Source organism: Egretta garzetta, unplaced genomic scaffold, assembly GCF_000687185.1.
Source record: "Egretta garzetta isolate BGI_Z169 unplaced genomic scaffold, ASM68718v1 scaffold322, whole genome shotgun sequence".
NCBI classification, from domain to species: Eukaryota; Metazoa; Chordata; class Aves; order Pelecaniformes; family Ardeidae; genus Egretta; species Egretta garzetta.
The window spans coordinates 1,444,562-1,458,760 of record NW_009259044.1 but is presented as its reverse complement, the minus strand read 5'-3'; the positions used below and the strand labels follow the sequence as shown (position 1 = coordinate 1,458,760).

The following is a 14,199-nucleotide window of genomic DNA, read 5'->3' as shown; positions in this document are numbered from 1 at the left end:
AACGTAATGGAAGGAGTCTGTTTTGGTGTCTATGGAATTGGTTATTCAGCAGCCTCCTTAGCGTCAAGAAAAGGAAGGTATCCAAGAGAGGAAAATACCTACAGTGATGTACATTGCGAAGGAAACAGAGAAACTGCTCCTCTTTGGATATACCAAACCACTAGATTTTACTTCTTATTTCCCAGGTATACGATTGTTATACGATTATTATACGATGCTGCTGTCACAAAAAAAGGGTATTGGAAAGCAGTTGGCTTCATCAAATGGTTTTTACAGATTAGATAGTGACTATGTAACCACATTATTTTCCATACATGCGAACATACTTTCACAGCTACATTTTAAAAATTGAACAAGTAGAATGACGGAAAGCCTACTGCAATTTCTAAACTCTAAATATTGCAATGGTCAGCACGTGGTAGCGTGCTGGTTTGGGTTTTTTTGTGACACCCTCCTATGCAATTTGCCTCAAGATTTTTTTGTGTGTGTTAGTTTACTTACAAGAGGCTCTCTCCCCATTATTCCTGGGATTTATATCTCCTTTGCTCTGTCGTCCCTTGGTTCCTGAAACTTCCTCCATACGGTAAATCTCAGAAACACACAGTTTAGGATTAAATGCAAAGTACATTTTCCCCTCCTTGATCGTCAAGTTATGATGGTTCCAGTCCCACAGCTGCTGAAGATTGTGGTTGTCAAGTACGTAGAAAGAGTAATTCCTAGAAGGAAATTTTTGAAGGAAAAATATTAGTTTTAATTCATAGCCAACTCCAACCAAGAATACCTTAATATAAGCAAGCTTTAAAAGACCATGTTTCCTCTTATTACTTTAAATTGGTGTTCAGCAGAGTAAAGGATTTTCTTCCTTCCCATGGAGCAAGTTTTCCCCAAATGCTCACTTTGGTCAGAGGCCCGTAACACAGGACTCCATGGCTGACACCACACCACATAAAGCCCATTCCAACATGTGTTTTAATAATTGTATAGAAGTTGTTATGAGTAATGTAAATTCGTGTCCTCTGAACAGCAGGTCTCTATACTGGATTTTCCATTTTGTGGCAAATGGGAAGTAATAACCGTACATACCTTATGGGAGGAAAAGCACGGTGCAGTTCTGACAATAAAATACATCCATGAACACAACTGTCTTGCTTATGTTTACAAAAGCAACGATAAGAGTTTGCATAGTGAGGTTTCTTTGCCTGTCTTAGTTCACCTTTTGGCCCAATAAAGATTTCCTACATTGTGCCAAGTACAGTTGCGCCTATACATCAAAACCCAACAGTAAAGAGTTGCGCTGACGGCACAGCGCATGATCCATGCTTCAAAGTACAGAATTAACAACACAGGCAGAGCACGTGCTGGGCCCGTTCCCTAAGCACAGCAGCGGAATAACATGGACATCCTTTATTTCTGCAGATACTAAATGCAAAATTGTGTAAGCCCTATTATATATTAAGAAGAAATTCCCAGTACCACTCGATTGTGCTGATTTGGAAAAAAAAAACCCACTAGGTGCCTCAAAAGCAAGATTATAGGTTCTACAGTAGCAACAGGACAACACTGGCAAAGACACTTAGGTTTTGGGACAGTAGGGCCAGGAATGCATAACTGGGAAAGGAGTTAAAAGTCTGCGTATCTGATGAACCTAAATCAAACCAACCCATCACTGCAACATTTATTATACTCTTCTGTGGAAAGTCCTGCCAACGTTAACTACATCAACATGAAATCCATTACTAACACAACAAAGCCTTGCAACTTCTCCCAGCCATTTTGCATTGGTAAGCCCAGGTCAGTGTAGCTGAACTAGGCTTTCGCCATGTCCTTCTAACTACAGTCGGCATTTCTGCAGGGTAACATGGCAGACAAACCATGGGGCTCATAAGAAGCTGACATACTACTCATTTCTGGTTTTCCTTCAAAAAAATTCATTTAAAATTTAGCACTAATTCCACCTTCCCCCAACCTGAAGTGAAAACCGTGCATTCTGGTTGCAACCTGCACGGACCGTGGTTGCGGTTTCTTGTAACGTACCAAAACACTGAGTGTATTTTCGGAACAATGTGAAAGAGAAGCGGTTTCTCCTATTTCCAGCTATCCCCTAATTATCCAGGACTTCACTGCTAATGAAGTCGATATACCTGGTGTCACTTCAGACGGATGCCGAGAAGAATGTGCTCAGCTGACAAGGCCGTGTATGTATGTATTCGTGCTTCAAATGCATCTTGCCAGGACAGAACAAGGATGCTAAACTGCATTTGGGATTTGACAGACATCACCAAAACCCATGTTTATCTGAGACACCTATTACTCTGTTACAGATGACTAAAATCCCCGCAGCTCCCTGTGCACTGCTGGAAAGATGACACTTCACCATAATTAGCCACGTGATTAAGTGATGGCAACTAAGCTTTTCAGGGAAGACCCAAAAAGCTGGACTCAGATTGAACATAACAAACAGAGGTGTGGCTCCATGACTACAGAAACCATCTTAAATATTTAATAACCGCCTAGCCTGTCTCCTGCTCCCAACTGTGGCAATTATGCTTTAGACACTAGAGATAATTCTTGTATTAGAGCAATGTGGCTAAGCTTTCAAGAGTGTGAATAAATGAGGCAAACGAAGCGCACACTGGTGCTTTAGACAACTGCACAGCGACTGGGCCAGAGCTGGGAGTTACTGTGGCTTAGATGTTAAAGCCATCTGCACAAGTCTGAGCAAGGCAAACAGGTCCTAAGGGTTCATATATACACTGAAAGTATAAATTAGTGGAAGTTATTCTAGCACCGTTCAAAGCACCAGGGAAACCACATTTGGAGGGCTATATACAGTCTCGGTCAGAGGAGAGGTACAGCGCTGCATGGCTTGAAAGGTGGAGCAGAGGGCAACCAGAGTGCACTTAGGGCTTAGGTTATAAAGTTATAAATAAAGATTATATCAGACTTTGGCTCTAGCAGCTGTGGAAAAAATCAGGATGCCAAGGAAGATAGCATGGAAAGAATAAAGGATTCACTGTAGGAAAACAAAGCACTGCCAGTCAAACCCTGGAGACAGTAACCAAGGGAATGACTGGAGATTATGGCCTGAAGGACACACTAAAGCTCTGAACAGGAGTAGGAGGCACATCTGGTCCCAGCCTTGCCACAAAAACCCTCAAGGCGACCTGCATAACCCGTGCATATGCACAGGAGAGAATTCCCACAACATGATGTGTATCCCTGACTGCAGAGCACCCGCAGCCACTTAATTATTGACTGCATACATTAAAAACCTGCTTCACACAGTATCTGCACGCAATGCTACATCTGCGCACGTTCACTCATCGTAAAGAACCTGAGATCCAAACCAAAAGGAGACACAGGTGATGAAAACATTTCAACAAGGTTTCAATCACCCTTTATCCCCCTCCATAGCGCACAGGACACAAAAAGCTCCTGAAAGGTCTAATGACCAGGTAAGTACACTGTTAATAAGAGAGCGATACATGATCCATAAAGGCAAATGACTTGCACCAAAAAGGGAATGAGAACTGGCAGAGGGCTGTGGATGAAAGCTGTGGATGAGCTGGCTGCAGAAGATAACCGGGCAGCAGAGGTTTAAGGCAGACTGACTACCTTGGGACAAGGCGAGCAACCCTGCAGGACATACAGAATAGAAGATGTACATCTCTCAGTGTTGCAATGATGAAAAAGACACAAAATCCCACTAGACCGGATAGCTGGGGCACCAACCAGTAAGAAACGGGAGAAAAGGAAAACCCTTATTGCTTTACATACACAAACCATGCCACACATTGGCTAGAAACTATTAACATGGTACATGTTCTATACCTGTATCACAGTGTGACCCTGATCCCTGATGAGGACCTGACAACAGAGTCAAATGTACGTACCACACAACAGGAGAGCGCAATACAGAATACAATACTTGAATAAAATGCTCCATTTGATGGTCTCTCTTTAAGTAGGTTTGTTCTTCAGCATTTCTCTCCAAGCCTGAACTTTTACCACATTTCCAAAACATTGCTAATGTTTTAATAATGCTGGTGTATTCTTCTGCTTGTGTTTGCCCACCAGCACTTCAAACAGAACCACTGAGGTTATTAACAGAATATCTGTCTCTAATAGATACTTACACACACCTTGCTAATGTAAACTGTAAACAGCTTAAAAGCAGCTGATTTGGCCAAGAATTGAAATTAGGGGCTTTTACACTAACCCATGGATTAGGAAGTAATGCACATTCCTAATATTATAGTTCAGCATTTTCTTGTCGAGTTTGAAAAGGTAAACTGATGAGCTGCTCAAACTGCCCCCCAAACCCAGCCTGACGCTGCAGTGTACAGACTCCCCAACTCACTTTTTGAAACTTCACTTACACATGGACAGCTGAGAAACAGCGTCTTTACAGGCTCCCCTTAAACAAAAACAAAGCCGAGGAGCGTTCCCCCAGGCTCACCATGTTTACCACCAGCCCAGAGGGCGTTATTAATTCCTAAAACACCCTCACACACAGGGTGACTGCGTTGTTGAAATACTGTGGCTAGAACAAGCCTTGCTGCTATCGTGCCGACTGTCTGAATTCACCATAATCTGACAATAATGATCCCAGGAAAACAAACTGAGAAGTCTGCAGCAAGGAGCCATACAACAGCTAGAGATCCTGTTCACACCTTCTAAACAAGCCTGACAGCTACTGATGCCTCTGCTTCAAAACGATGTAGAAAACGCGCGTGCATGCGTGTGTGTGGTTTGCTTTTATAGAGACTGTCCTCAGTTTGCTGCAGAAGTTGAAACACAACACCAGCAGCCGGTTGGTGCCAGAACAGGAACTCTTCTTCAGTTACCATCTCCTTGCTTGCTCCTGAAGGCCACAAATTGCTCATTTTCCAGGTACCCAACCTGGAGGTGCTGTGAGAAGTCCTGCTCACATGTCACGCATCAACATGGCAGCCACAATCAATGATAGCAACGAACACACAGCACTCCAGCAGAGGACAGAGGAGTCCAGCAGAGTGAATGTCAGATGAGGAATCAAAATCCTGCAATAGACACCAAGACCCCTGCAGCGCATCTCCATTTCAGTTTCCCTATTTGCAAAGAGAAATTTTTTTCTTGCTGTGGGAGAATGTTCAATACAGACATGGTGCACAAAAGAGGCAATGAATACTCTGAAAACAAACAAAGTAAATTCCCTCTAAACTTTCCTTTTTCTGTGATAACCAATGCAGGCACCAGCAACTGAATAAGGAAGAAATAAATACTGAAGCACTGTTTTGTTAGTCCAGTTCAATAAAAAAAAAAATTTAAAAAAAAGGGATGGTGGTGGGGTCAGTTGTGTAATGAACAACTACCATAATGGATCTGAAGTTGACCTCCCCCTCACCCCCCCAAGGCAATGCTGGCATAAACAGCTATGGTCCCAGCAGCCCAGTACTTCCCAGGTTAAGACCCCACTCCCTGTTGTTCATAAGTCTGCCAAAGTAATTGTTCAAGCTCAGTCCTTCCTTGCCAGGTGCCTACTTCCATCTAAGTATTTTTGGAAACGTTATTTAGCCTGTGGTAATGCCTAAATTATGCTAGGCGTTTTCCAAGCAAAGAGGCTGCCCCCGACCCAAAGTATGTAACTGCAGTAATTTCCTAGCACGGGTGAATTTTAGCACAAGTAGCTCTTTACTACAGATCTATTTTACCTCCCCCACTCAGCCCCATTTTCCTCTTCAAAGCTGCACCTATTTACTTCTCTATTTGGGAACTTGATTTAAAAACCTGCCACTTCCCTTCATATCAGCTCTGCTTGCTGACATACAAGGTACCATAAACATAATTACTACTTGAAACACAAAGCTAAACTCAGATTTAAAGGGAACAAGGGAGAGAGGGGAGAGAAGAACAGACAAATCGATATTTGGAGTATCTGTGAGAGCACGCCACATCGTAAGTGGGCTGAATGAGCCTTGTGCTCGGCAAAGTGACAAGCCTCTAGGATTTGCAATTAGAAACAAGCTTTTCCATAGAGCCAGGGTTCTTACTGAAAAAGACAGCCTGCTTTTCAAGTGCAGGATGAAGAGCTGCCCTTTAACTTGCTCTGTCAGATGGTGGAATTTTAAGAATTTAAGGCTGACCAAAGACTAGCCTGAGAGAAAGAGGGAGGTTGTGAAGAATCCCTCGTGCTGTAACTTTATCCCGTTGGGGAAGATAAATCAGACACAAACAACCTTTCCCATGACTCCTCCCACCACCTTTTCTTATATGATTTCCCCAAATTCTTCATTTAATAGTTCTGTCATTACCGAGGGAGACTTATTTCTCCTAGAGAATACTGGTTTAAACTTGGGATGGCTACTTGATTCAGGAAGAGAAAGAGCAAGACAGTTTGCTGAAGGATCATCACCACACCTCCGCACTGCAAGTTCTGTGGAGATAAACACTTTTGTCTTGACTACCTCTTACCAACATAGGAAAACAGGAGTTATATACAGCAAAAAATATCACACATTGTGTTATTATAGAAACAATATAACCCACAGCAAACGTTTCAAGGGATCAGCTTTACTTTTCCTGACCAGTCTCTTTCCTGCCTGATAGATAACTCAGTTAATATTAGCATTTCAAAGAGTTGCAAACAATTGCAACTTGCAATCTGTTTCATACTAGTTGGGTCACTTCCAGTTGCACTCCCTGGTTAGTAAAGTTCAGCCTTCTTTTCAGTTGACATTCTCCATGAAACTCTGCTAAAAGCCAACAGTAAAGAATTGCAAGGAAATCCAATTGTTTCTGAAGATGCTCTTTTCTCACAGCAAAAAGAACAAACGAAGACACTTTATCATCTCCCTAGAAAAATCTGAATTGATAAGCAACAGCAAAGTTACCATAAAAATACTTCTAATATATTCAATTTAATATGTTGATTTGGATAGTAATCCAAATGAGCAATGACTGCGCAATGCTGTTCATTAGCAGAAGAAGGCTACTTATTAGTGGAAGAGAATATTCTATAAACGGTACGTGAATGTTTATTAGGAGATTTATTCTCTGTGGCTTTCTATTAAAAGTAAAATTGCATCTACAAATATCTGAACACTTACCCGTCCACCTGCTCCTCTCCCAGAATATACCGCAGGTTCTTCAAGAAAGACAGGGAGACTAATGCATGGGAATGACGAATCTTCACATACCCCGTTACTGTCTCAATCAGACCCATAAAATTCTCCAGTTCTGAGGCGATGTTATCTACAGTAAGAAAAATGTAATTTTATTATTGCAGAATTCATAGCTTTAGCTGCTATTCTGCTTAATGCAGTATTAGCTCAGTAAAAGAAAATGTTTGTATTTGTTGCTTTTGAAAATGAGAGACACTGGTATTCCTCCCCCAGTAACAGTTGCCTGTGCAGACAGATGGTTGAAGGGCAAAATAAAGCCACAGAGCAACAGTGGAAAACCAGTCTTGCTTTTCCATGCTGGTATACCTGCTTTTTCCATAGACATTGCATTCTGAAGCCAGCACCAGCGTTTTGGCAGGGATGAAAAGACCCTTGTGTAAATGTACACATCCACGAAACTGGAATTGCTCTTCGCCTACATAGCAAAGCTCAGCCAGAAAGCTCCATTGGAAAACAGAGAATGAGACTGAAGATGAAGAGGTGGAGGTATGCTTTTGGTCTCCTCTGGGGCATAAAGCATTGCTTTCAGTGGCCTAAAAAGCTTAGGCTACAAAAATGAGAACTCTTGATAAAACAGCAAAGATAAAACCGTAAGGATGTCCTCATGCCACAGAGTATGTTCCACATAGTTCACTAAAGGTGATCTTCTATAATAAATTATTAAAACAAACGCAGAGCAAGATCTACTCTTCAGCACTGCCCCCTCCGTAGGAACTGTATTGTCACTGTGTAGGTCTGAAACATCCCATCCTTCACAAGGCTCAAGGCTTTGCAGTCCTCACCTCCAGCAATTCCTGGCCCATGCCCATTGCCTGGTGCCATCATCCTGCGAAGATACACTGCGGTTGCAAGGGGAAGTTTTTAAGCACTCAGGATGGGAGAAGCTGCTACGGGATTTGTTTGCTGACATAAACAAACTGAAGTCCTAACAGTTGGCTGGGAAGCCCAATTACCAAATACCAATGGTTAGTTCCCATACCAAATAAGCTAGCATGAAGCAGATGCTCTTCAGCACTCCAAGACAATACTTAAAAAAATAAAATCACCAACACTTGCCCTGGGTAACTGGAACATCTCCCATAAGGGAAAACTGTACCTGTAGCAGTGGGACCCTTTCAACGTTATTCATGAAACCAAAAGGCACCTTCCATAGGGAGATACATTTCCAATAAAAACTAACAGTGATTTTTACTGTGCTTTTAAGAGCTCATCAACTGTCAGCGCTTCCCTGGGTGATGAATCACTGCTCTGACAAATTTAATCCAGAGCTTGTTCAAGAAACGCGACAAAGGTGGCCAGCTCAGTAATGATGACCATCCAGAGGCACAGTGCTAGACTTTGTATGAGCTCTCAGCACTCTGGATTCCATGTTTTAGCAAGACACCACACCTTGCCTTAAAATGCGAGGACATGCAGTCTTACAGTTCCATGCCTTTCTTGCAGACAAGTTATTTACCTACCCAGATACAAGGATTTTTGACTTTTCCACCTTCTTGGGCCTTTATTATTCCTTTGGGACTACTGCTCATCTCACTGCCTAATCCCCGGTTCCCTGTCCTGCCAAAAAAGCTAACAAAAATACCAGCTTTCACTGCTTTACAACCTGGTAGCTGAATACCTATTCCATCCGCATGTTGGCGAATGGTGCTACAGTGGGCCAAATCAAACAGGAGTGCTGCTATGGGGCTGGAAAGCAAACCATTTGCTGAGTTTTTTATGTTCTTATCTGCTGACAGACAAAAGGAAAAATATTAAAAGCAGCGTTATCAGAGGTTCATAAAGAGAGGGCAATCACTTACTTCCACGACGGATGTTAATCAGCAGATTTCCCTTGAGAATCGTGCACCCCTGCAACATTTGTGCTGACGTGACAGAGTCAATGGTCTTCGTTTTCCCATCCTCACAAATTTTGGGGCAAGGCCCCTCACAAGGACTGCAGAACATGCTGTTAGGGAAGAAAGGAAGACTGAAAATAAGCAACAATATGCAACTCTGAGTCTATGGACTGCTTTGAGTTAAATTTTGAAAGACATTTCCCTCTAAAGCTTAGACGAATCCTTCAAGCTAGAATGAAAGTTGCCGTACTTCTGCAGAGGGCCGCAGAGAGGCTGGAGCATCGTACCTCCCGTTTACAGCAACACAGGAGTGAACGAACAGACCCATCCCCACTGTCTGTCAGCTTCTGCAAGGATCTGTGGTCCCTTCCGAAGTCGAAGGCACTTCAGGTAAAACCCAGTGCCCTTGCATTTGTGCATTTACTCTAACTTAACTATAACCAGAAAGACCACCCTTCTCATTTACGCAGACAGCCTCAAAGCGCTGTCAAGTTCCGTGCTAATCCAGGGCTGACCTCCAAAAATAGGCCAGCCAGGAACTGGAGATGGGAAAATACTGTTCAAGTTCTTACAAAGTTGTCTTGTCTCCATGCCCTTAAACCAACATTTGAAGCTCAGCACTAGGGAATTCCATGCTCCTGGCCGTTTTAACTCAGGAAAGACAACTGTGGGAGCATACAGGCATGAGTGATGTGGAGAAAGTGAGAAGTGAATTAGTCACTGTTCCTTATAGCTTTAGAGGTATTAACAGCAGAAAGTTTAAGCAGACAGAAGGATGCATCTCGACACAAGGCAAAACTAATTTGCAACATGAATTTAGAGAGACAGGACAGAAGTCTAAGCAGGTTCAAAAGGGTTACATGGATAGAGAGAACAGGTCCATCAGAGACTATACAACACCAAGACAGACACAGCCCCAAACTCAGAGAAATCGGATTGCCAGAAGCTGGGAGGAAACACTGGAGCCCAGGCTCACTTCTCCTGCTTCTTATACACAGAAGCATTGATAAGCATTTTTTAGTGGCCAAACTCAAGGAACAAGAATTCAGGCCAACCTAACCTTTGCCTACAGCAGCTTTTTAAGGCTCCATGTTATACTGTCTGCATACTCGTCTCAAAATTGAACACTTCATATCTGCACAAAACATGCCCTCTGACCACTCCTGGTAAATGTCTTTCCCAACTCAAGGTAATTTTTATTTTTCAATTTATTCTAGCACTTTCCTCCTTATTTCATTATTACTTACTCCACCTTATCACTTTAGAGGGGAAAAATGAAAAAGAAAAAAAAGAAAAAAAACCAGCTCCAAAGGCTTCTGATGACATTACTGATGAACACGGACTTACTATTTATTCTTTTTTAAAAGAAACTGAACCCATTTTCTTTTGAGGCCTAAAGAAACATGTAAATTGATAACAACACTTCTTCATGCATAAACAATAAAAGAAAGAAGCTTCCTTTTCTTAGTAGTAAGCTCCTATTTCCAAATCCTGAACTATAACATGTCACAAACCACTAAAAGCTGCAGACACAAGCAAGAGGCATTCAACTAAATGTACAAAGAATGCTGGAAATGCTTTCCATTTACAACTATTTGTTGACGCCACCTCTGAGGAACAAAACAGTCACTAGCCTTGAGTTACAGCTCCGTTCAATCTTTGCAGCAGAGCACAAGACTGAGATAAGATAGGATGGCCGTGCACTTCAGTGTAAGTGGTTCAAACAGCTGGTACTACAAGCTCAAGTAGATAACAAAAGAAATATTTCTCAGGTGAATATCTGGATTAGAGCAAAGGCGGTGTTAAGTTGCTTACATCCAAATGTCAACCAGAGATTGCCTTACTATTTGATTGAACAGACGGATGACACACATGCCTGCGCGGGCACTCAACTGGTGCAGCTATCATCACAGCCTTTCCAAAAAACCCAATCACTTAGAACAGCCTACAAAGATAGCTTTTCAGCATAGTGCTGAAGCACTACGAATTTTAGCACACTGACTGTCCTTTACTCAAAGTCTATGACTTCCAATGGTCCATATGCAACTAAGATTGTTTGCTTGAACCACTGGCAAATTAAGAAAATCATAAGCACACATCACTCCAAATGTTAGAATTAATTAAGTGCAGATGAGTGACATTCTTGCAAGAAAATATTCTGTATAATACTGTCAGCTGCTGCATTATTTTTGTCACCATCTACATGACTGCTCCCTTCTAAAACGCACATTATCTTCTAGAAACAGTAAAAAAAGGGAAATAAAATTAAATACACTAAAGAATACAAGTGTCTAAAATGCAGCACACATAGAGGAAATAATATGTGAAGCAAGGTAACTCCTACAGTTGGTTGTGTTGAGAATGGCCATCAGCCAACCTCCAACCTTGCGTTCCAAAACTTTTGTTTTGTTACTGTCTATTTGAAGACCTGGTTCTGCATTGTACCGGCCTCCTCCAGTCCTTCAGATGACTCAATGGCAACTGACAATGCACAGGACCACACACAATCAGACCTTTCAATGGTGAACTCATCTAAGCAAGCCTTTACCAGGAAGTCATGCAATTCCCCATCACATGTTCTCCTTTCAGCCTAATGTAATTTGCATCACAAGCTGCCACAGAACAGGGGGTGGAAAAACCCGAATCTGACAACTCTGATGGACTTTCCAGAAGCTGCATTACCTTTGGCTCCCGTTGCGTATGAATCCAGAGGGGCATTCTGCCATGCACTCATCGTTGTGGATCACAAACCTCTCATATTCACTTGTTTCGGTGGCAGGGACTTTGGAGCAAAACTCCTTAGTCACACAGCGCCAGCCCTCAAACTTGTAGGTGTTGGGAGGGCAGGTGGGCATGCAGACTCCTTCGTAGTAGTAATTGCGGCAGGCCACGCAAGCGGTGTTGTTGTCAGGCGCCGTGCAGCTCCCCAAGCATTCAGGATGGCAACACTCATTTTGGTCTGTACAGGCTCGCTTGCCACATGAGCTGGGGCACACTGCAAGACAGAAAGCAAGGTAGCATGAACAGGAGTTATTAAATGTAGTGAACGGCATCGAAGGAAGGACCCTGATCCATACAACTCTATGCTTTCATTCCCTGGGCTCTAGAGTATCTCTGCAAGAGAACCAGCTCCCGTAAAACTGTCAAATTAAATTCTGTTTTTCTCAGTTTTAGTTGCCTGAAAATATCTTTTTCTCAGATCAAATTTATAACATGAGCCAATTAAATAATAAAGAAACTGCTGAAAGCAAGATCAACATAAGGATAATGGAAACAGCCAAGTACTGGAACCTATTCCACAGCCCTAGTATTATGGTTAATTCTTTCTTTGCTTTTTTTTTTTTTTTTTTTTTTTTTTTGAGTGCTGCCGACTTACTGTCTTTCTAAGCATTTCTTGTCTTTCCTATTTGTACTTCAAATTGGTCTTTTACTGGCAAGAAAACAAGCTTCCTTTAAACAACTTAATTACACTTGTACAATAAAGCACTGCTATACTGTAGCACACATGGTTAGGTTGACCCCAGTGTAGCATCCCAATGTTGCTTGTGTATGCAAAACGAGGTTTAATAAAGTGCAGATGGTACACATCAAATACTGTGGAATCATGGAGCTACTATTTTCCCCTGAAGAGCATAACAGAATTCTGCCTTATCCCCAAATTCTGGGCTCAGAGAACAAAATATGAAAGGGAGAAAAAAAATGGGGTGCAAATTTATGGAGACGTTCATTTTACGTGAAAGCATTTCAGCTTGGAAGACACAAAGAGCAGAATCGTCAGCAGACAAGCTCACCACCATTACATCAAAAGGAGCGGCAGCATTATATTTATGTAACAACAACATTTTGATTACAGCGTTGTATGGCCTTTTAGCCATGCGAGCTGTCTGCCAGAGGCTCTGTAAACAAACACAGATAGGAAATCTGGTTTGCATTAAGTAACTGTTATTCCACTTTCTAACTTAGCTAAAACACAGTACCAATAATAACAGCATAAAACAAAATTTCAGTAGTACAACTACAGCAGAAGATCCAAGCAAAGCACCACAAGACATTTAAACTGAACGAGCTGAGGAAAAAGCATACAACCAGCAAAGAAGTGAATATCCCAAAATGAACACGGAGGCAGCAGAGCCCAGCCTGTAGAGAAAGACAATGTTTTAAGAAACCATAACAGTCCCACAGAAGTTCTGCACTGTGGTTTCTCTTTCATTTTGCAACTACAGTGTTTTAATGCAGGACTAAACACCCTAAAATATTCCCACCCCCCTCCTCTTCCCATAAGGAGATTCAGGCTTTCCAGTATGGTTTCACAATGCTATTGAGCAGAGCACCACAATTGTGACACGGGACAATAATTTTAAAAAGAAAAAAAAAGAAAAAAAAAAAAAAAGGAAAAAAAAAAGAAAACCTGTTCCCAATTCTGCATCAGGATCTAGACATCCTATGTCAAGTTCTGATTATAAAAAGCCATTTTCTACCAGCTTTAAGGTAGTGCTCACCTTGAAAAGTACGTGTAAAACTGCTATCAGAGAATTTTGCATTTCTTATGAAAATGGTTCTATATTGATCTTGCTTAATTTTATTCACTTTTTATTTTAAGCCCTAACTGCCAACTTTGCAAGTTTAAGCATCCCAGTACCACGCTGCGTTCTCCTTACACAATTCAGACTAAGAAAGATTTTGTGGAGGAAATTCAACTTGCAGGTACTGCCCAAGTAACCTGACAGCCTAAACACTATCTCCCCTCCATTAGCAGGTAGCTATGAAGTATCGCCAGCAGATCTGACAGTGCTATTGCTTGCATACATTTAGCCACATACCACTAACACAACAAGCTCGCGTTAAGGATACCTTGAACACGCTGAATTGAATGCAGCAGCTCTGCTGCGTCAGAAGGTACTGCTGAAGTTGCCCAAGACCTCATCTGTCTTTTCCAATTAGAAAAGAAACATTACCTAACCCTGCAACCCCTTCTTTGCACACACTGCTATTATAACCCAACAGCGCTGCGCCGTACCTGTACACTCATTTTTTTCAGAGTGAAACCAGGCAGAAAAGTAGAAGGGGGGTGGAGAGGGGAGACTACAAGAACAAGGAGGTAGGAGCATGGGGATGGCCAAAACCTGCCCAGGTAGCACAAATATCACATGAAGGCCAAATTAAGAAAATTTTTGCAGAGCCAGTTACTTGTAAGGCTGCTG

At 42.0% G+C, this 14,199-nt stretch overlaps 1 protein-coding gene across 1 annotated transcript in view; it reads right to left on the bottom strand.

The window, feature by feature from the left end:
* Positions 1 to 14,199, bottom strand: part of IGF1R (insulin like growth factor 1 receptor) — a 160,909-nt gene that overhangs the window by 32,240 nt on the left and 114,470 nt on the right. Inside the window, exons 3-6 of the mRNA XM_009635027.2 lie at positions 11,681 to 11,993; positions 8,963 to 9,108; positions 7,089 to 7,233; positions 502 to 716 (exon numbers count right to left, since the gene is read on the bottom strand). Of these exons, the coding sequence (XP_009633322.1) occupies positions 502 to 716; positions 7,089 to 7,233; positions 8,963 to 9,108; positions 11,681 to 11,993 (819 nt within the window). The remainder of the gene's footprint in view (positions 1 to 501; positions 717 to 7,088; positions 7,234 to 8,962; positions 9,109 to 11,680; positions 11,994 to 14,199) is intronic.